Below are 23,040 nucleotides of genomic sequence, written 5' to 3'. Positions count from 1 at the left end.
TGAAATAATAAATTTTAGTAGTATTGTAGTGTTGATCTTCAGTAGTATTGGTAGTGTTCTAATTAATTCTACATTTCATTTGAGTACACAATGTGTTACTCATTTTTCTTCTCTATACCGTTTTAACTTTGAAACTTCAGCTAATAGGGCTGCTGCTTAATTGAGCCAAAATATACTGGGCCCATAAGTCTCATTTAACTGTAATCCATTGTATTTCACTCCAAGACAGAAAGCCAACACAAGAACCAGGCTATACACACAAAATGCTGATGGAACACAGCAGGCCAGGCAGCATCTATGGGAAGAAGCACTGTCGATGTTTCGGGCCGAGACCCTTCGTCAGGACTAACTGAAAGGAAAGATAGTAAGAGATTTGAAAGTAGGAGGGGGAGGGGGAAATCCAAAATGATAGGAGAAGATAGGAGGGGTTGGGGTGAAGCTAAGAGCCGGAAAGGTGATTGGCAAAAGGGATACAGAGCTGGAGAAGGGAAAGGATCATGGGACAGGAGGCCCCGGGAGAAAGAAAGGGGGAGGGGAGCACCAGAGGGAGACAGAGAACATGCAAAGAGTGATAGGCAGAGAGAGCATAAAAGGGGGGGGGAGAATAAATAAATCAGGGATGGGGTAAGAAGAGGAGGAGGGGCATTAATGGAAGTTAGAGAAATCAGTTTTCTTGCCATCAGGTTGGAGGCTACCCAGACGGAATATAAGGTGTTGTTCCTCCAACCTGACTGTGGCTTCATCTTGACAGTAGAGGAGGCCATGGATAGACATATCAGAATGGGAAGTGGAATTAAAGTGTGTGGCCACTGGGAGATCCTGCTTTCTCCGGTGGACAGAGCGTAAGTGTTCAATGAAACGGTCTCCCAGTCTGCGTCGAGTCTCACCAATATATAAAAGGCCACACCGGGAGCACCGGACGCAGTATACCACACCAGCTGACTCACAGGTGAAGTGTCGCCTGACCTGGAAGGACTGTCTGGGGCCCTGAATGGTGGTGAGGGAGGAAGTGTAAGGGCAGGTGTAGCACTTGTTCCACTTACAAGGGTAAGTGCCAGGAGGGAGATCGGTGGAAATGGATGGGGGGGACGAGTGGACAAGGGAGTCGCACAGGGAGCAATCCCTGCAGAAAGCAGAAAGAGTGGGGGAGGGAAAGATGTGCTTGGTAGTGGGATCCTGTTGGAGGTGGCAGAAGTTATGGAGAATTATACGTTGGACCCAGAGGCTGGTGGGGTGGTAGGTGAGGACAAGGGGAACCCTATCCTGAGTGGAGTGGTGGGCAGATAGGGTGAGAGCAGATGTGCGTGAAATGGGAGAGATGCATTTGAGAGCAGAGTTGATGGTGGAGGAAGGGAAGCCCCTTTGAGCCAGGCTGTCACTAGTGGAAAAGAGACCACTGTTCCTGCAGTAGCATCAATCAAAAGGACAAACCTTAGTTCCCTGACAGAGTTAGTTTCCAGATGGGAAGATGAATGCAAGAGAGAATGAAACAAAAACCTGGTCATTTCCTGGATGCATCTAGCTCTGAAGTTCTCATAGTGTATGTCCCAGGTCACATCCTTCAGGTCTTGCATATGTGTTCGTATCAGCATGTTCCGCAGTTTGACAAAGTCACAGTGTGCCTGGTTCTCCACTGTAGGTACCATAAACAAGAAACCCAATATTATTACTCTATTGCTAACCAAATGATAGGTATTCAATTAGTTTTACACTCAGATCAAGTAATAGGAGGATCTGCAAGCTGATTAATGCAGCAGGAACACATTTTCTATCACTTTACAAAGCCATAGAGGAGAGCTTTATGGGTTTTCACTCAACAATGAGTGCAAGGAAAGCTAACCCACATACTGGACTAAAATACTTAAATGCATGTCAGCCGAAATATGGTTCAAGCCCTGCTGGCAAAGTGGAGCTCGAACATTATCAGAGCTGCCTCAGAGGCAGCATAATGCTGAACGAAGCCAAAGACTCAGCAAAAATTATTCAATGTTATGAAATGCCTGGTAGACAATCCCACCAATGACTCTGAAAACGGTCATCATTGATGAGCTATTTGCCCTTCAACATAAATTGTCTTTTATTTTGTATAGTGAATTTCATTTTTAGCATTTCGCATGTCAGATTTTAGATGTTGCTACTATATTAGGTTGCTTCTGACTGGTGGAAGATAAAAGGTAACCCCGAAGTATCAGCATTTATACTTTTGACATGCTGACACTGAATAGTCGAGTCGGCATGAGAAGCCAAAAGGCCTGCACCAGCTTCCACTTTTTATATTCTTAAGCTCCAACAGTTAAACTAACTTATAAGGGAACTATGGTACTGAAAGGCAAACTTGAACAATCATTGAAAATGCTGTGTAATTAACCACTGTTTCTCTTCAAATTGCAAATCATCTAAAATTTTTTTCATGAGAGTCATAACTTAGAATTGCTTTATCATGAATGTTGCATTGACACTGTGCTAAAATGTGTCCGACTTCTGAGTGTGATAAGCCCATGCTCAGCAGTAGTTATCTAACAGTACTATTGGGATATTTAAACATTTCAAGGAATATGCTTTGCAAAATATAAATATCAATTCAAAAGTAATAATTAATTAGCATTTAAAACACTGCACAATATCATTGCTTCACAGCAGTTTTTGCATTTTGTGATATCTGTGTAACTGGAAGGTTAAATAATAACATTTCTCTGAATGGATGCAGGTTTGGGTGCAATTTGCATTGTGTGTCCAAGGTGAAAATTATACTTTGATCTTTAACCTAGCCAGCTCAATTTCATGCACATCTAGTTGCAATTCCTTGAACTACAGTGTGTTTGCAAAGGAATCACCCCCCCCCCCCACCCCTTGGAAGTTTCCATGTTGTATTGTTTTACTACATTGAATCACAATGGATTTAATTTGGCTTTTCTTGACACCGATCAATAGAAAAAGACTCTTTCATGTCAAATTGAATACAGATCTCTACAAACTGATCTAAATTAATTACAAATATAAAATACAATATAATTGATTGCATAAGTATTTACCCCTTTTATTATGACACACCAGATCATCACTGGTGCAGCCAATTGGTTTCACAAGTGACATAATTAGTTAATGGAGATCACCTGTGTGCAGTCAGGGTTGATTGGAGTAAAAATACACCTGTGTCTGGAAGCTCCAGCTGCTGGTGAGTCAGTATCCTGGCAAAAACTCCACCATGGACACAAAAGAACACTCCAAGCAACTCCAAGAAAAGGTTATTGAAAAGCACAAGTCAGGAGATGGATAGAAGAAAATTTCCAAGTCACTGAATATCCTTTGGAGTACAGTTAAGTCAATCATCAAGAAATGGAAAGAATATGGCACAGCTGTAAATCTGACTAGAGCAGGCCGTCCTCAAAAACTGAGTGACTGTGCAAGGAGGGGACTAGCGAGGGAGGCCAGCAAGAGACCTATGACAACTCTGGAGGAGTTACAAGTTTCAGTGGCTGAGATGGGAGAGACTGCACATACAACAACTGTTGCCCAGGGTGTTTTACAAGTCACAGCTTTATGGGAGAGTGGCAAAGAGAAAGCCTCTGTTGGGGAAAAAAAACTCACATGAAATCTCAGTGAGTTTGCCAGAGGTACATGGGAGAGTCTGAAGTCAGCTGGAAGATGGTTCTACGGCCTGCTCCAACCAAAATTGAGCTTCTGACCATTAGACTAAACACTATGTTTGGTGTTAGCAAAACATTGCACATCATCTAAAACACACCATCCCTAACATGAAGCATAGTGCTGGCTGCATCATGATGTGGGAATGCTTCACTGCAGCAGGGTCAGGAAAGCTTGTGAAGGTAGAGGGGAAAATGAATGTAGGAGGGATTGCAGGAGGGAAACCTGATGCTGTCTGCAGGAGAACTGTGACTTGGGAGAAAATTTGTTTTCCAGCAAGACAATGGCCCCAAGCATAGAGCCAAAGCTACACAGGAATGGCTTAAATACAACAAAGTTAATGTCCTGGAGTGGCCAAGTCAGAGTCCAGACCTCAATCCAATTGAGAATTTGTGGCTGGATGTGAAATAGGCTGTTTAGTCATGATCCCCATGCAATCTGACAGCTTGGGTGGTTTTGTAAAGAGAATGGGGAAGAATTGCAGATATGCAAAGTGATGGAGACCTAGCCACACAAAGTCAAGGCTGTAATTGCTGCCAAAGGTGCATCTACTAAACACTGTCTTGAAGGAAGTGAGTAATTATGCAGCCAGATATTTTGTTCAATAATTGTAATAAATTAAGACCAATTTGTAGAAACTTGTTTTCATTTTGACATAGTCTTTTCTGTTGATCAGTGCGGAAAAAAAAGCCAAATCAAATCCACTGTGATTCAATGTTGTAAAACAATAAAACATGAACACTTCTAAGGAGGGGTGTGTACTTTTTATAGGCACTATACACTACCCAATAAATCTAAACTTTCCCTCTGAATGATACAAATGGGAACTAAATTCATCTGTAGGAGTTCTTGTCAGTACCTCTTCCATCTGTTATCATTCCCTTCACGCCCCAGATTTGGATATTGATGGCATTAGATCAATATACTGTATACATGCCCCTTTTTTATCTGTTCCTATTTTATGAGGTACAGCAAATATTATATCTGCCATGGTGAACTGATTTTGTTGCTTTTCTTTGATATTTTCCCTCTTGTGCCCTAACAGCTGCTGTCAAGTTACACTGTAGTTCTCCAAGGCAGATCAATCCTTTAGTTACCCAATATGTCGATCCTAATGTGCAATCATTTATATGGTGTCCATGGGAATAGTAGCTGTAGTTCAACCCTGTTTTCATCCACACATGGGCTTGGATTATTGATTACCAGTAAAGTGAATGCTTTGTACCTTTTCCAAGCAAATTTGTATAATGGTTACTGATACTAACATCCATATGGGAGGTTAGTTAGGAAGATTCAGTCACTGGGTATATATAGTGAGGTAGTAAATTGGATTAGACATTGGCTCAATGGGAGAAGTCAGAGAGTGGTAGTGGAGGATTGCTTCTCTGAGTGGAGGCCTGTGACTAGAGGTGTGCCACAGGGATCAGTGCTGGGTCCATTGTTATTTGTCATCTATATCAATGATCTGGATGATAATGTGGTAAATTAGATCAGCAAATCTGCTGATGATACAAAGGTTGGAGCTGTAGTGGACAGTGAGGAAGGTTTTCAAAGTTTGAGAGGGATTTGGACCAGCTGGAAAAATGGCAGATGAAGTTCAATACAGTGAGGTATTGCACTTTGGAAGAACCAACCAAGGTAGAACATACAAGGTAAATGGTAGGGCACTGAGGAGTGCAGTAGAACAGAGGGATCTGGGAATACAGATACAAAATTCCCTAAAAGTGGTGTCACAGGTAGATAGGGTCATAAAGAGACCTTTTGGTACATTGGCCTTTATAAATTAAAGTATTGAGTATAAGAGTTGGAATGTTATGGTGAGGTTGTATAAGGCATTGGTGAGGCCGAATTTAGAGTATTGTGTGCAGTTTTGGTCACCAAATTACAGGAAGGATATTAATAAGGTTGAAAGAGTGCAGAGAAGGTTTACAAGGATGTTGCCGGGACTTGAGAAACTGAGGTACAGAGAAAGGTTGAATAGGTTAGGACTTTATTCCCTGGAGCGTAGAAGAATGGGGAAAGACTTGATAAAGGTATATAAAATCATGATGGGTATAGATAGAGTGAATGCAAACAGGCTTTTTCCATTGAGGCTAGGGGAGAAAAAAAACCAGAGGACATGTGTTAAGGGTGAAGGGGGAAAAGTTTAAAGTGAACATGGGGGGGGGGGCTTCTTCACACAAAGGGTGGTGGGAGTGTGGAATGAGCTGCCAGATGAAGTAGTAAATGCTTTTAACATTTAAGAAAAACTTGGACAAGATGTGAGGTGCATGGAGGGATATGGGACTAGGCAGAAACATGGTTTGGCACAGCCAAGAAGGGCCAAGAGGCCTGTATCTGTGCTGTAGTGTTCTATGGCTCTATGGTTCTATCCAGAATATTGCCTTAACTAAAGTAAAATGAGTGGGAATTAATGTGAGATACTATAATTTTTTGATCTTTATTCAGTATCAGGCAATTTTCTTACAGATAATGGTACCAGATCCACTAAAAAATGCCCTTTATTTTACATTTACACTCCATTATTTTGTCATCTATATTTTTTTTAAGTTTCAGAACAGACAACATTATGTTTGCACAAAATTCTACTTAAGGAGAAAACAGGGCATTTGCTCCTGCTCTCAATGATTTAAATGCCAACATCTCCTAGCCACTTTGGACCAGGGCCAGGGTTAGACTGGCTCTCCTTCTGCTCCCAGAGCCTGCTCACCTTCTACAATGCCCCAAGGATACAGTCGCCCACGGACCCTCTGACCTCGAGCCTCCACCACTGTATTGCTGCCGATAACTGCAAATGGAATGCTCTCCTGTAATCAAGAAGATGCAGGATATTGCATTAAATACAAACGATAAAAATGAAAGGTGAATGAAGTGCAGTAGAAGTCCCTACTGAAAGATATTGTCATGATATAGGACCAACACCAGTATAATAAAGTCTTACTCCATGGACTGACTTGTCCTAATTTCTCCTAATATGGCATCAATTAATAAATACAGCTAGAACAGAGAGGAAATCAAGAAAGATATTCCTGGGTTTATTGTCAATCTGGGCTATAATTATAGAATTTCTCACAGAACTTTACTTCTACCAAGAACAGTCAGCTCAATTATCTGTTTTTCAACAGATAAGTAAAAGAAACAAATGTCCTTCCTAATTTGGTAAATTCCTTGCAATGCTGTAATCCTTGTGGATTATGGCAAGACCCTAACATTAGTTTGCATCATGGGCCCAGGCAAAACTAATGAAGGATGGGACTGAGGTCCTATTTAGCTCTGGGAAGACTGAATTGGGAAACCTCCCTTTCTCCAAACAAGACTTGAATCAGAGCTCTTCTAATAGGGCTGGAGTTAGCTCTGCTGTAGCACTACTCATTGCAACATTCCACTGCAAGACACAAAAGCCTGTAGCTGCTGGAATCTGGAGCAACAAACAATCTTCCGGAGGAACTCAGCATGTTGAGAAGTATCAGTGCCTGTGGGTGAGGAGAAGGAATTGTTATTTTGACCCAGAATGTCAACAATTCCTTTCTCTCCTCTGATGCTGCTCACACCCCTATAATCCTCTAGCATATTCTTTGTTGCAACATATCCCTTCCCCAAGACCTGCATCTATATCCTGATTCTTTCTGAAAGGACCTCCTTTTCTGCCACCTTCCTTTTTCTTACATCTCCCATTCTTGGAATTTCATCTTACCTTTAGTTCTTTATCTTGCTTTTTAAACTCATCATCTTCATCTGAGTCACACTCTGGAAATTGATATATTTTAATTCCATATTGGTCAATTTCATCTCTGATCTACATTGGAACAGGGAAAAACATAATGAAGTTAATAGAGAAATAGAACTGCCTGGGAACTTCTGACAATAACAACAAGGATGTTTGACGTAACAAGACAATGAATTTCAAGAATAACAGACGGTGATTAGGAGTCAGGACAAAAATAGAGAATTTAAAAAAAAGAAAGAAAGAAAAAAAAGAAAGAGTACCTGGATATCGGAAGATCCCCACATGCTCCATGGAGTTCATAATAACTTTAATATATATACTTATTTATTTCCCCAAATAACCAATTATTTCATCTTCGGAGCACCTATATATTTAATCCTGTCTTTTGTAAATAAGGGCACCAAATTTTCAAAAATGTTTCATATTTATCTCTTAAATTATAAGTAATTTTTTCAAGTGGAATACAGCTATAAATTTCCTTCTTCCAACGATCTATACTTAAGTATGCATCCGATTTCCAAGTTACTGCAATAGCCTTTTTGGCTACTTGCAGTGCAATTTTTATAAATTCTTTCTGATATTTATTCAATTTGGGTTTCGGTTTTATCCCTTCAAGGGGGGAGGGGTTAAGGGGAGGGGAGAAGGGTATATATATTTTTTTTCATATATTTTCTTTTATTTCTGTAATTATTTGAAAACAATAAAAAAAAGTTTTTAAAAAATAGAGAATTAAGCAAAGAAGTGAAAAGGTGATCAGAGAGGTTGTTCGAGGATGTTGATCAAAACGGGACAAAATGGAAAAAGATTGGGAATATAGAACAAGAATCCCTGACTCATTCAGCATGATGGGTCAAAAAATCAAAAAGTCAAAAAAACTGGAGATGCTGGAAAGCAGAAATAAAAGACAGGAAATGCTGGAAATACTCAACAGGCCAGGCTGCATCCATGGGAAGAGAAACAGAGTTAATGTTTAAAATCAAGGACCCTTTGTTGGAACTTTCCATGTGATATTGTTAATTCTGTTACTTTCTCAATAGATGCAGCCTGACATGCTGAGCATTTCCAGCAACTTCTGCTTTTCATGGAGGATGAAGTCCCTGACACCATGTGTGGGTATGGGTTCAGGGTGAGGAACAAGCTTACAACTACGTATCAGAATCTGGTAAACTAGAAGTACTAACCACAAAGGGGATTACAGGGATGCTAGACTGAGCAGCTAGGTGGGTCAGTGGCTGGGGAATCCACAAAGAGATTCATAGAAAATGAGTGGAGATTTCAAGGTAATGAATGCAGGGGCGGAAGAATGTGGATGTTGGTAAGCCCTAGGTTTGCATGTGTAGCTTGACACTGTTGTTAATGATACTTTCTATTTCTTTGCAGATGACTGAAAAAATACTAATTGGTTCGTAATTGGACCAATTGAGTCTGTTCAGCTTTTAGTGAACAGGACACATGTAGAGAATTTTCCCACATTTATTGTGTAGAGGTCAATGTTGCAAATGTAAGAACAGATGATATTTTTAACCTGTGATTGACAAACAATTTAGGCTGTGAATGCCACAGTTCGCTGGCCATAATGTGTCATACTTCCCTGGATATAATAATAGTAATATGGAGGGTGTGTTTTCAGCATGTGGGAGCTGAATTTTACATTCTTCTTTATCATTGAGACACTGTTATATTATAAATGACTTTTCTCACCCTCTCTTTGAGTTTCTTCACCTCGATGGGGGTAAGTGAGTCTGCTTTAGCAATCACTGGTACAATATTCACTTTCTGATGTAACGCCTTCATAAACTCTGTGTCCAGTGGCCGCAGCCTGTGCACAAGAGATGGAATAAATTACACCAAGGATGGGAAGATTATCCCTCCCAGCAGAGAAAGACAGATCATGTCCATGGACCAAACACACCAGATAAAAATTAAATTCACAAAGGGTAAAGCTGATCTGCAAGATTAAACATGGAGTAGTGGTGGTGTGACCACTTCCCAGTTTCAGTGCATGATGACTGCTTTGCTTTAAGGAGCAATCCTATTCTTCCAGAGCCCATGTAAAGGTATCCAAACTAAACTTCTTGTGTCATTCTGCTATAAGGACCACTGATTTCTCTGCCAATGTATTGAAAGTTTGTCTCAAACATCAACCAGACCTAACTAGACCCATGAACCACCCCACCATTGTAAAATGAGTCCAATATCCAAACTCTATAAACTTGCCCTCCCCCAAAGATAAAACAGAATAAATTTATCAGAGAACACCAACCCTCCTCCAAACCCACAACGTGGACATAAAATGTGCTCACATAGGTGGACCATCTCTAATACAAATCTCAAGCAAATTAAAGACTCTAAAATCTCAAAGAACTAAAGATCAGATGCAGAAAGTTCAACAAAACCCTATTACCATCACAACCATGAGACACATGCATTCAATCACAATAAACAAATTCAGCAGAATCCTACAGATACACAGTCTCCAATATTCAAGTTAATTATGTCCTTGATTGGTAAGGATCAATCCCTAAATTAACAACAGCTCCAGGCATTTCCCATCCAATGGAACTTAAGAATGGGAATAGTCCTTTGAATTTGCTTCACCAAATAACCTGTGACCTAAATAGATGTACTTATCTCATCCACATGGCTTAATTAACAAAAGGTAATCAATCTGTGATTGGTAACTGAATTTATCAATAATCACTTTAGAAAAAGTAAGTTCCGGTTAACTACCAACCCTTTCTAAGGAGAAGTCATCCAATTTTATTTCTGAAGAACCTACCTCTAATCTTTACACCCCGAACTCCTGATTCTCAAACTCCCATCAGCAATGAAAGGCCAGATGAAATATCTCAACTCGAAATGTCAGCTGCCACAGATGCTTCCTCATTCATTGAATTCCTCCAGCAGCTTTCTCTTTAGATCCAGATTCAAGCATCTGTAGTCTCCTAGTATCTCTATTTGCCTCATCAGTTTCATGTCACATGCTAAAAACCCATCAAATCCTTTCTCAACCTCTAAACTAGTCATGACATCATAGAAAACTACAGCAGAAAAACAGGCCCTTTAGCCCATCTAGTTCATGCTGAACAATTTAAACTGCCTACTCCCATCGGCCTGCACCATAGCCCCACATACCCCTCACATTCATGTACCCATCCAAATTTCTCTTAAACATTGAGTCAGAATTTCATCCACTACTTGCGCTGGCAGCTCGTTCCACACACTCACCACCCTCTGAGTGAAGAAGTTTCCCCTCATGTTCCACTTAATCATTTCACCTTTCACCCTCAACCCATGACCTCTAGTTATAGTCTCAACCAACCTCAGTGGAAAAAGCCTGTTTGCATTTACCTTATCTATACACCTCATAATTTTGTTACCTCTATCAAATCTCCCCTCATCCTTCTACATTCAAGGGAATAACTTTCTATTCTATTCAATCTTTCCTTATAACTCATGTCCTCCAGACCCAGCAACGTTCTTGTAAATTTTCTCTGCACTCTTTCAACTTTATTTTCATCTTTCTTGTTGGTAGGTGACCAAAACTGCACACAGTACTCCAAATTAGACCTCATCAACATATTATACAACTTCAACATAACATCCCAATTCCTGTACTCAGTACCTTGATCTACAAAGGGCAATGTGCCAAAAGATTTCTTTATGACCCTATCTACCTGTGATGCTACTTTCAATGAATTATGGAGCTGTATTCTCAGATCCCTTTGGTCCACCACACTCCTCATTATTATTCAGTGTGTAAGATCTACCCTAGTTGGTCCTCCCAAAGTGCAACACCTCGCACTTGTCTGCATTAAATTCCATCTGCCACCTTTCAGCCCATTTTTCCATCTGGTCCCAATCCTTCTGCACGCTTTGATAACAAGTCTTCCTCGTTGTCCACTACATCTCCACTTTTGGTGTCATCAACAAATTTCCTGATCCAGTTGACCACATTATCATCCAGTTCATTGATATAGATGACAAGTAACAACAGACCCAGCACCAATCCTTGCGGCACTCCACAATTCCCTGGCTTCCAGTTAGAGAGGCAACCATCTACTACCATTCTCAGGCTTCTCCCACAAAGTCTATCTCTAATCCAACTTACTACCTCCTCTTGAATGCCACATGACTGAACCTTCCTGACCATGCGGAACTTTGTCAAATGCCTTGCTGAAGTCCATGTAGACAACAGCCACTGCCTTCCTGGTAACATCTTCGGAAAAATCTATTAAGATTGGTTAGACCTGAATGACTACTCACCAAGCCATGCTGACTATCCCTAATCAATCAGACATACTTTATTGATCCTGAGGGAAATTGGGTTTCGTTACAGCTGCACCACCAAGAATAGTGAAGAAATATAGCAATATAAAACCATAAATAATTAAATAATAATAAGTTAATCATGCCAAGTGGAAAAATAAGTCGAGGACCAGCCTATTGGCTCAGGGTGTCTGACACTCTGAGGGAGGAGTTGTAAAGCTTGATGGCCACAGGTAGGAATGACTTCCTATGATGCTCAGTGTTACACCTCAGTGGAATGAGTCTCTGGCTGAATGTACTCCTGTGCTTAACCAGTACGTTATGAAGTGGATGGGAGTCGTTGTCCAAGATGGCATGCAACTTGGACAGCATCCTCTTTTCAGACACCACCATCAGAGAGTCCAGTTCCACCCCCACAACATCACTGGCCTTACGAATGAATTTGATTCTGTTGCTACCCTCAGCCTGCTGCCCCAGCACATGAAAGCAAACATGACAGCACTGGCCACCACAGACTCGTAGAACATCCTCAGCATCATCCGGCAGATGTTAAAGGACTCAGTCTCCTCAGGAAATAGAGACAGCTCTGACCCTTCTTGTAGACAGCCTCAGTGTTCTTTGACCAGTCCAGTTTATTTATCCCTATCTATCCAGATACTCATATATCCGGTTCCTTAGAATATCTTCCAGTAACTTATCCACTACTGATGTCAGGCTCACCAGCCTATATTTTCCTAGTTTATTCTTAGAGCCTTTCTTAAACAGCAGAACAACATTAGGTATTCTCCAGTCCTCTGGCACCTCACCTGTCGAAAAGGGTGATTTAAATGTACTTGCCTCCCACAGGAACACATTGTCAGGCCCTGGTGATTTATCCATCCTAATTTGCCTCAAGACTGCAAACACCTCCTCCTCTGTAATCTGTATAGGGCCCATGACCTCCCTGCGGCTTTGCACTGCTATAGACTCTGTGTCTGCCACCTGAGTAAATACAGATGCAAAAAATCCATTTCAGATCTTCCCCATCTCTTTTAGCCACTCTGATCTTCCAGAGGAATAATTTTTATTTCCAGAGGAATAATAGCATACTTTTTCTATGCCTTCTTTTAGCCCTCCTGATTCCTTTCTTTCTCTCTGCTATGTGCCTCCTTTTTTATTCTTAACCAGGGCCTCAATATCTCTTGAAAACCAAGGTTTCCTAAACCTGTTATCTTTACTTCTTATTCTGACAGGCACATATAAGCCATGTGCTCTCAAATTTTCACCTTTGAAGGCCTCCCACTTACCAAATGCACCTTTGCCAGAAAACAGCCTGTCCCACAATCCACACCTGCTGGATCCTTTCTGATATCATTAAATTTGGCCTTTCTCCAATTCAGAATTTCAACCCAAGGACTAGATCTATCCTTTTCTGTAACTACCTTGAAACTAATGGCATTATGATCGCTAGGTGCAGAGAGTTCCTCTGCACAATCTGCCCTGTCTCATTCCTAATAGGAGATCAAGTATTGTATACTCTCTCTTTTGGACTTCTATGTACTGATTAAGGATACTTTTCTGAACACATGACAAACTCTATCCCATCTAGTCCTTTAACAGCACGAGAGTCCCAGTCAATATGTGGAAAGTTAAAATCACCTCCTAATCACAACTTTATATTTCTTACAACAGTCTGCAATCTTTCTACAAATTTGTTCCTCTAAATCCTGCAGACTGTTGTGTAGTCTATAATATAGCCCCATTAACATGATCATACCTTTCTTATTCCTCAGTTCAACCCATAAAGCCTCACTACATGAGTTCTCCAGTCTGTCCTGACTGAGCACTGCCATGACATTTTCCCTGTCTAGTAATGCCACCCCTCCCCCTTTAACTTTTGGAATCTAGATTTTGTTCTAGTAAACTCCTTCCAAGACTCAATATTTGTTTTTTGGGACAATGTTTGACCTTTGAATAGACCATAAGATATAAGAGCAGAATTAGGATATTCAGCCCATCAAGTCTGCTCCACAGATACATTTTACCCATCAGCAAATCCAATCAGTTTGGTGTGACATTTTCCTGCCACAAATTGTTAGCGCAGCCTTACCCAAATTCTAACGTTGTAGTTGCTGTGTCACAATTTTCTCTTGCAAACACAACTCTGAACTCAACTATTGGGTAAATGTTTACACAATATTAGGCTGTTAAGTAATGTTGCTTATTACACATGATTAAACTTTGCATGCCTTTCTCCCCAATTGGCTCTAGTGCAGGAACCTCCTCTGAATACACTGTAGAAACTCATTGTTTCCTTGATTACTTCAATATCTATTCAAAGTTCAGACCACTCTTCTCACATTTGCCTCTCCGATGACCCCACAATATTGTTAACACCAGTACCCCCCCCCCCCCCACTTGGTGAACAGCAGAACACAATCACACAAAATTAGTATTAGTATTTGGATCATCAGAGTTTCTCTTTCATCCATCAGAGATATTTATCAGGAGTGCTGCATATGTAGGGCCCTTAGCATTGTCAATGATCTCCCTCATCTGTCCAACAATCTCTTTTTGAACCACCCACCATCAAGCAAGAAGTACTGTAGCATTAGGTTAAGAACCTTTAGGATGGGAAACAGCTTCTTCCCCCAAGACATGAGACTGCTGAACTCCCTGCCACCACCCAGGCAGCAGTGGTATTATACTGTTTACTTTTCAACTTGAATCATAAATGCACCTGATTATTAATTTACTAGTGGTAATATTATTTTATGTGTTGTGTGTGTGAGTTATATGTACTGTGTTGTGCACCTTGGACTGGAGGAACATTGCTTCATTTGTCCGCATACATACGTACAGTTGAATGACAATAAACTGAACTTGAACCCTCTTACCCGTGTCCGTAGGGAGAGATAAAATACAGGCAGCAGTGGACACGGTTATCCTGAATGTTCTTCCGGTTTAGGCCACTCTCATCTCGGAAATACTGCTCAAACTGTTGGTCAATGTAGTCTGCTATAGGCTTCCAGCTGTCACAAAAGGAGAGAATGTGGTCAAATGGAATGTGGGCTCATGATTTTGACAAAAGCAGCAATTGAATTTGCTTGGCCTTCATCCATTAGAGACTGATTTACAACCTCTGGAAGTGTGGGGACAAGGCATCTATGCAGTTGATCCCATTTTCAACAGTGTTTGTTATTGTTCAACCTCTCTGACACAGAAGTAAAGCCTATGAAACAGACACAGAAAGTGAAGGTCCTTTCCTCGAGGTTTGTTGCAGGCTCATCATATCCACATGACACTCCTCGTCATCTCCTACCAAAGCCACATCATGCACTAATCTCCATCTTACTCATACTCCTCTCAGCCTGTCTCTCTCTAGCTCTTTGGCCCAGGAATTAGTTGGGTGCTCTGTACAGTCATCATAATCTGACTATGCATCTGGATTATGATCAATGCTAGCACAGTAACTACAAATTGGAATATTTGACACCTGTCTAGCCTGGCTCAAAATTTCAATTCATTGTCGTACATGTCCCTGAGACATCCTACAACGTGGCCTTTGAGAAATGTTTGCAGTATCGCCATTGAAGGTTTCCGTACCCTGTCAGTACCAGTGGTGTGTGCTTGGTATTATGAATAAAAATATACATTTTAAAGTATTATTTGTTTTTATTATTGTTCAAGCTTTATCAGTTGTGCATCTCCAAAACAGGAGAACATCTGTTGTTGTTTCACTGTATGACACTAGGGCCCCTTTGTATCTTCTAATGGCTTTAGTTGAAAGATTAGACTCATCACTTATCCTAAATAGCAGCCTATTTGGTGGAAAGTATTCTTAATATAAACAGGAGACTAATAATAACCAGATTTCCTACTGTTGATCAATTAATAAATATTTATCAGATGTCTGACAATAACTTGTCTGCTTTTCTGTGAAACTGTCATTGACCCACAGAGAAACAGACCATTCAGCCCACTGTCCATGCTAGCCATCCACACCATTCCCATTCTTCAGCACTCAGACCATAGTGTCCTGGGATCCTCCGGGTCCACCTGAGAGAACAGATGGGATCCACTCATCCCATTACTCACAGCGGAGGGATGCAGTTGGTTTAGCTACAGCCTGACAATCCCAGACACTACGGTTCAATCCTGGCCTCTGGTGCTCTTTGCATGAGTTATGCACCTTCACCCTTTGACCACATGGATTTTCTCTGCGTGCGCCAGTTCCCCACCCCCCAACACGCTACAGCATTCAGACTGACAGATTAATTAGTCAGTGTAAACTGTCCTCTGTGTAGCTGAGTGGCACAATCTGGGGAATCTGGATTTAGACTCTAATTTTAAGTGTGTTTTGAAAGAACAGATATATTCAATGAGATGCAGATCTTGATAAAATGTGAACAATTTTAAAATTTCTTAAATAAATGCTTATTTTGACTGCATATTTTGCACTGCAGTTTACACGATACCTGTAAGTGAGTGAAATAAGTGTTGGTATCACATTACACAGATAAAATGAGCAGCTGAGAGCAGCCACAGGTTTTACAGTGCTGCCAGACAATAAAGGGTTAATTTATTATTCAGCAAGTGAAAGCTCTCATTTCCTTGCCCACATGGCAGAGGGGCTGAGGTGTTGATGTATTCCAGACAGGAGAACAGAGCAACTTTCACTGCTCTGATTCCATGTGGACATTCTAAATAAAATGTTCTACATATACAATATATCTGCAAGACATCCTTCTTCTTGAAATCCTGACCTTAGTACTGAGGCCTAGTTTAATAAATCTGCGTATGATTGGAAAATTCATCGGTGCTCACAGAACTATTAATCCATCACCACACCCTGCAGCTTGAAAAGCATTCAATACTCACAAGTAAGGAAAATAGTTTGACATTTTTGGGATATGTTCACACAATAATATTATTTGATTATCTATGTGGAAACAGGAAAAAGTTCAGATTCTGATTTATTCACCATGCATACATTGAAAAATATAGTGAAATGTGCAGCTTGCATCAAAAATCAACACACCCAAGGATGTGCTGGGGGCAGCCCACAGGTGTTGCCACACATTCTAGCACCAACATAGTATGCCCTTAATGCTCAGCAGAACAAGCAACACAGCAACAAAAGCAAAACAACCTTGGTTGGTCTTTTATCTCACATCATTTTCTTACATTTGCTTTTTATCCCCTGACTCTCTTAATATATCTAAAAAATATCCTAAGAATTTTGTCTCTATGAGATCCTCCCTCATTATTCTTTTCTTCAGCCAGTTGTCCCTACTCTCCATCCATGGCTGATCTCATTTTCCTGCCCTTTCCCCATAACCAAGCTCATCTTGTTCATAAATGACTCACATTAACACCATTTCCAATTACTTTCTTTGACTGGAGTAGATAAGAGTACAAAAGGTACACTCTCTGAGAGTTACTTTAGTTCTTCCACTATGCCCGGGCAGAAATGCCACTGATAATATCAGTTTCTCAGGTAATATTGACAATTGTTGGTGCTTCCCAATTTTACCACCAAAAAGGCTGATATGGTGTGAGTCCAGATGGTTTACTATTTATCCTTCAATAAAGCTTAACCATATGTGCAAATCTTTTGGCTTGAATCCAACTATAGACATTATTCCTTTACAGAACAACAGATGTTGGCTAGTCAGCTGGTTGTACTTCATGCATGATTCAACTCATTCCTGGAAGATTCATTATCGTAACCTAATTTGGCACTTAGTGTACCAGTTAAAGGAAAATAATCCACCAATCTGAGTTTTGCAATTTTCTGTCAACTGCTCCTTGGGAACAGAATTCTACATTCCCATAACAGTTGTGTGAAGTTCATCAATGGCATAGCATAGGATTACCTTTGGATGTTATTCACTGCATCTCCAAATCCAGGAGTATCAACTATTGTCAGCTTTAGTTTGACACCTTTCTCTTCAATGTCTACTGTGTGTTTTGTAATCTCCACTGTTTGGTTGATTCTCTCTGTGAAGTAAAGATGAGGAAAATGTGAGGATTGAGTATAATAAATACATCGCATCTCCATACTCATCCAAAGCTCCATCTGGTGTATGCATTAGACAATTCTCGAGAATTATAGATGTTGGTTGAGTTTGCTTACCCCTTTAATATTAACTCCATAAGTTATGGGGCAGAATTAGCCTATCGATTCTGCTCCCTCATTCAACCATGGCAAATTTATTATTCCCTCTCAAACCCATTATCATTCCCTCATTGCCTAGCACAAGATCCAGTATGGTCTCTCCACTAATTGGCCTGTCTACATATTGTGTCAGAAGTCCTTCCAGGACACAGCTAACAAAATCTCTCCCTGTACCTTTAGAAACATTTAAACCCCTGAACTTCCAGTGGCATTCCTGCCCTTGTGACATCCAAGTCTCTTTAATGGCCACCTTGTCAATTGCGGGATGAGTAGGAACTAATCAACCATCCAGCACAGGTCACCACCACTTCTACCACCCAGTAGCAGCTCACAGTAGAAAGCATTCACTATGGCAACAACTACTGAATCCCCTACAACAATGTTCCCAATTCCCAGCAATTAGCCCAAATAGCAGGATAAAATCTACCTCGTTCCTTGACCTGAACTCCCCCAGCACCATTAACTGCATTACCATCGCTATCAACCCCTTTGGGTCTTACCTTCAGCATTGAGAAGCTTTCTGTCTTTGTAAAGATCTGTAAGGAACAAGCTCTTGACCAATGTGGATTTCCCCAGCCCTGACTCTCCTGTGGGGAAAGCAAAACTTAATTGAGACAATGTGTGTTTAGAGAGCTAAATTTCATAAATAAAACTTTCAAATGGCAAATTTATACTTCCAAACATGCACCAGTCTGCCCAAAACTCATTATTTTACTGTCAGATCCCATCGTTCACTTCCTTAGTTACATGGTAGATAAAATTAACAACTGATTGATATTGAGCACAGTGAGGAAAGGTAGTGCACACTAAAAGGTACAACTTTTAAGAGAAGCAGGAATTGAGATTGCATATAACCAGGTTTTTGTGAAGCAGATGGAATCCTCAAACCATAAGACCATAAGACATAGGAGTAGAATTAGGCCATTGGGCCTATCAAGTCTGGCTGATTTTTATACCTCTGAAATCCATTCTCCGGCCTTCTCCTCATAAATTCTGAAAGCTAAGATAGTTTTGATTAACTTAAGTGATGGCTTTAATGATGAAAGAAGTACTTTGATGAAGGAAATGCAGTGTATATCAAGTATGACACATAAGGCTTGTTGTATAAAAATGAAAGATATGGAACAGGAACATATCAGAATGGTGGGGGAAAGCCTTTGAAAAGCAAACACATTTATTTATTGAGAAAAAATATCCAATATTACATGTACTTGTTGGAAAAAGTATGTGAACCTTTGCTTTCAGTAACTGCTGTAGCTCCCTTATAGAACAATATCTGCAACCAAACATATTCAATAGCTGTTGATCAGTCCTGCCCATCGGCATGGAGAAGCTTTAGGTCATTCCTCCTGACAAAACTGCTTCATCTCTGGGATGTTGGTGGCTTCCTTACATGAACTGATTGTTTCAAGTCCTTTCACAACATTTCTATAGGATTAAGACCAGGACCCTGACTCGGCCATTCCAAAACACAAATTTTCTTCTTTTTAAACCATTCTGTTGTTGATTTACCCATGTCTTTCAGATTATTCTCTTGCTGCATAATCCAATTCCTATTAAGCTTCAGGTGACGGACCGCTACCCTGACATTCTTCTGTAAGATGTCTTAATACAATTTTGAATTCATTGTTCCCTCAATGAGTCCAAGCTGTCCAAGGCCTGAGGCAGCAAAGCAGCCCCAAACCATGATGCTCCTGCCACCATGCTTCACAGGTGGGATGAGGTTTTGGTGTTGGTGTGCAGTGCCCTTTTTCTCCCCAAACATAGCAATCTGCATTTCTGCCAGAAAGTTCAACTTCTGTCTCATCTGTCCACAGGGCATTGTCCCAGATACATTGCAGAACATCCAGGTGGTCTTTTGCAAACTGGAGATATGCAGCAATGGTTTTTTTTTTTGAAGAGCAGTGGATCCCTCCATGGTGTTCTTCTATGAAGTGTTTTTCTCATAGTGGACACATGAACAGAGATTTCAGCAAGCTCTGGAGATCTCTGCAGGTCTTTTACTGTTACCCTTGTTTTCTTTTTCACCTCCTTCAGCATTGCACATTGTCCTCTTGGTGTGATCTCTGCACGATGCCCTCTCTTAGAGAGAGTCGCAACAGAACTGAATTTCCTCCATTTGTAGACAATTTCTCTTACTGTGGACTGATGAACTTTAGAAATGCTTTTGTAGCATTTCCCAGCTCTACAATTCTTCTAAGGTCATCTGAAAGTTGTTTTGATTGAGACATGGTGCCCATGAACAGATCTTTCTTGAGAAGAACAGGTCCTGTCAGTAACCTGACTTTGTGTGTCCTTTTTATCGAGTTGGGCACCTCTATAACCCACACCTCCAATCTCATCTTTCTGAATGGAACACATTACTCCAAATAACTTCTGTAGAAGGCTCCCGTGAAACCCAGAGGTTCACAAGCTTTTTCCAACAAATACATGTAATATTGGATCATTTTTCTCAATAAATAAATAAATGAGCAAGTGTAATGTTTTTATGTGTTGTTTATTTAATTAGCTTTTCTTTATCTAGTTTTAGGCCTTATGTGAAGAATTGATCACGTTTTAGGTCATATTTAACCAGAAAATTCTACAGGGCTCACAAACATTCTAGCAGCACTGTATCAACTAATGGTACATGGATTAGGAATACAGAGTTAAGGTTTTCTGCAAAAATTATAGGAGTCTATGAGGAATTCATTCTTAAACACAGTAAATACTGATCATTGGTACCTACTGCTTGAGATGGAAGATGAGTTCCGTAACAATTTAAAAAGGAAATTAAATACATACTTGTAGAAAAATTCTGCCAGGTAGTGAACAGATAGAAGGGAATGGAATGTACTGGAGTGCTCTACAGAGAGACAGCATAGACTAAGGCTTCCTTCTTCCAATTATGACTCTATGAAATGTAATCAATTTTGGAAACAGTAGAAGTGAGACATTTTATTTAGAAAACCCATGAAAATAATAACAATTTGAAATGTTTAGAATTTGTCATTTGCCTCATAGCTCTACAATTATATATACTTTTTTGCAACTTGTACATCCCACAAGTATGTACACCCCCAAACAACTTCCATTTCTGATTAAACTGACAATGTAGAAGAACTACCAGCTTCTCAATGTTTTGCCCAAGCAGCAATGATTAATGACCTATTGTTAAGCATGTGCCACACCTTGCAGCAGGCAGGAGAGAATGGATTTTGACAGTTTTCCTTCACTTATCAATGAACATCTCACCTTTCACAAAGATATGCCATTTTCAACAAACCAAAGGAAAAGTGACATTCATGAATTGCCTTTCACAAACTCAGAGAAATCTAAAGCACTATACAACCAATCACCATTGCAATTTTGCATGTCAGAATTTCATCTTGTCATACTATTCATCATTATTCTGTGTAATGGGTTTTAAAGAATGTTAGCAGTTGGCATTCGTACCTGCTACCATTAACGTGAAGTCAAATCCTTTCTTCACCGATTTGCGATGGACTTGGTTGGGAAGCGTGGCGAATCCCACATATTCTTTTTCCACGTCCTGAAACAAGCAAAACACAGATTTAAGTGAGGCAATACCTGGGGATCACACAACAAGGGCCAAGAAGAGTACCTGCTTACTCCATTACAAAGAAACGCACACAATTTATGAATGGTAGACTGGAGATCCCAACACATATTCTCCTTGCATGAGGTGCATAAAGTGGGTGGCATGGTAGCGTAGTGGTTAGCACAATGCTGTACAATACAGGTGACCTGGGTTCAATTCCCGCTGCTGCCTGTAAGGAGTTTGTACGTTCTCCCTGTGACCACAAGGGTTTCCTCTGGGTGCTCTGGTTTCCTCCCACAGCCCAAAGACATACCAGGCAGGTAGGATCATTGTAACTTGTCCCCTGATGAGGCTAGCATTAAGCTGGGGCATTGCTGATTGCCATGGCTTGCAGGGCCAGAGGGGCCAACTCAGCACTACTTCTCAATCAATCAATAAAACGACTGCCTGAAAATTGAGCTTTTTTTTGTGACATTGTTGCAGTCACAACTTGGTTTCATCAGCTGCAAATTCCAGATGACAACACCACTTTTTGTTGAATCTGAAGATGAAATTTTGATCTCTCACTCTTCCTTCACTTGGCAGAGATGAACTCTTGATCTATCAATCCATCTTGTCTTGGCCCTGGTACTTTATTTGTCTACCTGCGCCTCACTTGCACTGTAACAGAATGATTCAGATGCATTCATCAAGCTGCTCTTCATTGACTACAGCTTGGCATTCAATGCTATCATCCCATCAAAACTAATCAATAAGCTTTAAGTCCTAGGCATCGTTTTCCTCCACTTGCAGACCACAATCAATTCAGATTAGCAACAACAATCTCAGCCAGCACAGGTGCACCACAAGACCGTGTGCTTAGCCCCCTGCTCTACTCGCTTTGTACTTATGACTGTGAGGTTAAGCACAGCTCCAATGCCATATTTATGTTTGCTGACAATTCCACTATTGGCTGAATCAAAGGTGGTGATGAATCAGCTAAAGGAGGGAGAGTGAAACTCTGACTGAGTGGTTCCACTGACTGATTACTGGCTTCAGGAGGAAGACACCAGAGGTCCATGAACCAGTTCTCATCAGGTCAGCGGTGGGAAGGGTCAGCAACTTTAACTTCACTGGTGTTATTTCAGAGGATCTGTCTTAGGTCAAGGATGTAAGTTCCACTATGAAGAAAACATGCCAGCACCTCTGCATAGAAGGTTGTGAAGATTCGGAAAGCAGCACCCAACTTCAAGGACTCCCACCACCCAGGCCATGCTCTCTTCTCACTGCTGCTATCAGGAAGGAGGTAAGGGAGCCTCAGGACCTACACTATCAGGTTCAGAAACAGTTATTTCCCCTCAACCACCAGGTTTTTGAATCAGTAGGGATAACTTCACACGCCCCATCACTGAACTGTTCCCACAACCTATGGACTCACTTTCAAGGACACTTCATCTCATGTTCTTGTTATTTATTGCTCATTTATTTATTATTATTATTATTATTATTATTTTTTATTGCAGTTTGTTGTCTTCTTAGTTAAACACTTCATGCAAACTCCTGCAGTTGGGCTTCAGGCTGGGACAGAGGGAGGTGATTGGGAAGGGCAGGGTATTGGCCAAACAGGATGCTGGAGTTGGAGAGAAGATTGGGAGAGTATTTAGAGAGCTGAGAGGAATGGGGATATATAGAGAGGGTGGGGTTACAGAATGCCTTCAA

General features: G+C 40.7%; 1 protein-coding gene across 4 annotated transcripts in view; it reads right to left on the bottom strand.

Moving 5' to 3' along the window:
• Positions 1-23,040, bottom strand: part of septin5a (septin 5a) — a 118,232-nt gene that overhangs the window by 3,445 nt on the left and 91,747 nt on the right. For all 4 annotated transcript variants that reach the window (XM_073055712.1, XM_073055713.1, XM_073055714.1 and 1 more), the window contains 8 exons: positions 21,237-21,333; positions 18,302-18,388; positions 17,500-17,623; positions 14,518-14,652; positions 9,074-9,191; positions 7,340-7,441; positions 6,356-6,452; positions 1,498-1,633 (listed from right to left, as the gene is read on the bottom strand). In XM_073055712.1, coding sequence (XP_072911813.1) covers positions 1,498-1,633; positions 6,356-6,452; positions 7,340-7,441; positions 9,074-9,191; positions 14,518-14,652; positions 17,500-17,623; positions 18,302-18,388; positions 21,237-21,333 — 896 coding nt within the window. The remainder of the gene's footprint in view (positions 1-1,497; positions 1,634-6,355; positions 6,453-7,339; positions 7,442-9,073; positions 9,192-14,517; positions 14,653-17,499; positions 17,624-18,301; positions 18,389-21,236; positions 21,334-23,040) is intronic.

The sequence above is a fragment of the Hemitrygon akajei genome, chromosome 9 (assembly GCF_048418815.1).
Source record: "Hemitrygon akajei chromosome 9, sHemAka1.3, whole genome shotgun sequence".
Classification (NCBI taxonomy): Eukaryota; Metazoa; Chordata; class Chondrichthyes; order Myliobatiformes; family Dasyatidae; genus Hemitrygon; species Hemitrygon akajei.
The sequence above is the reverse complement of the archived record's forward strand: the minus strand, read 5'-3'. Positions and strand labels throughout refer to the sequence as shown.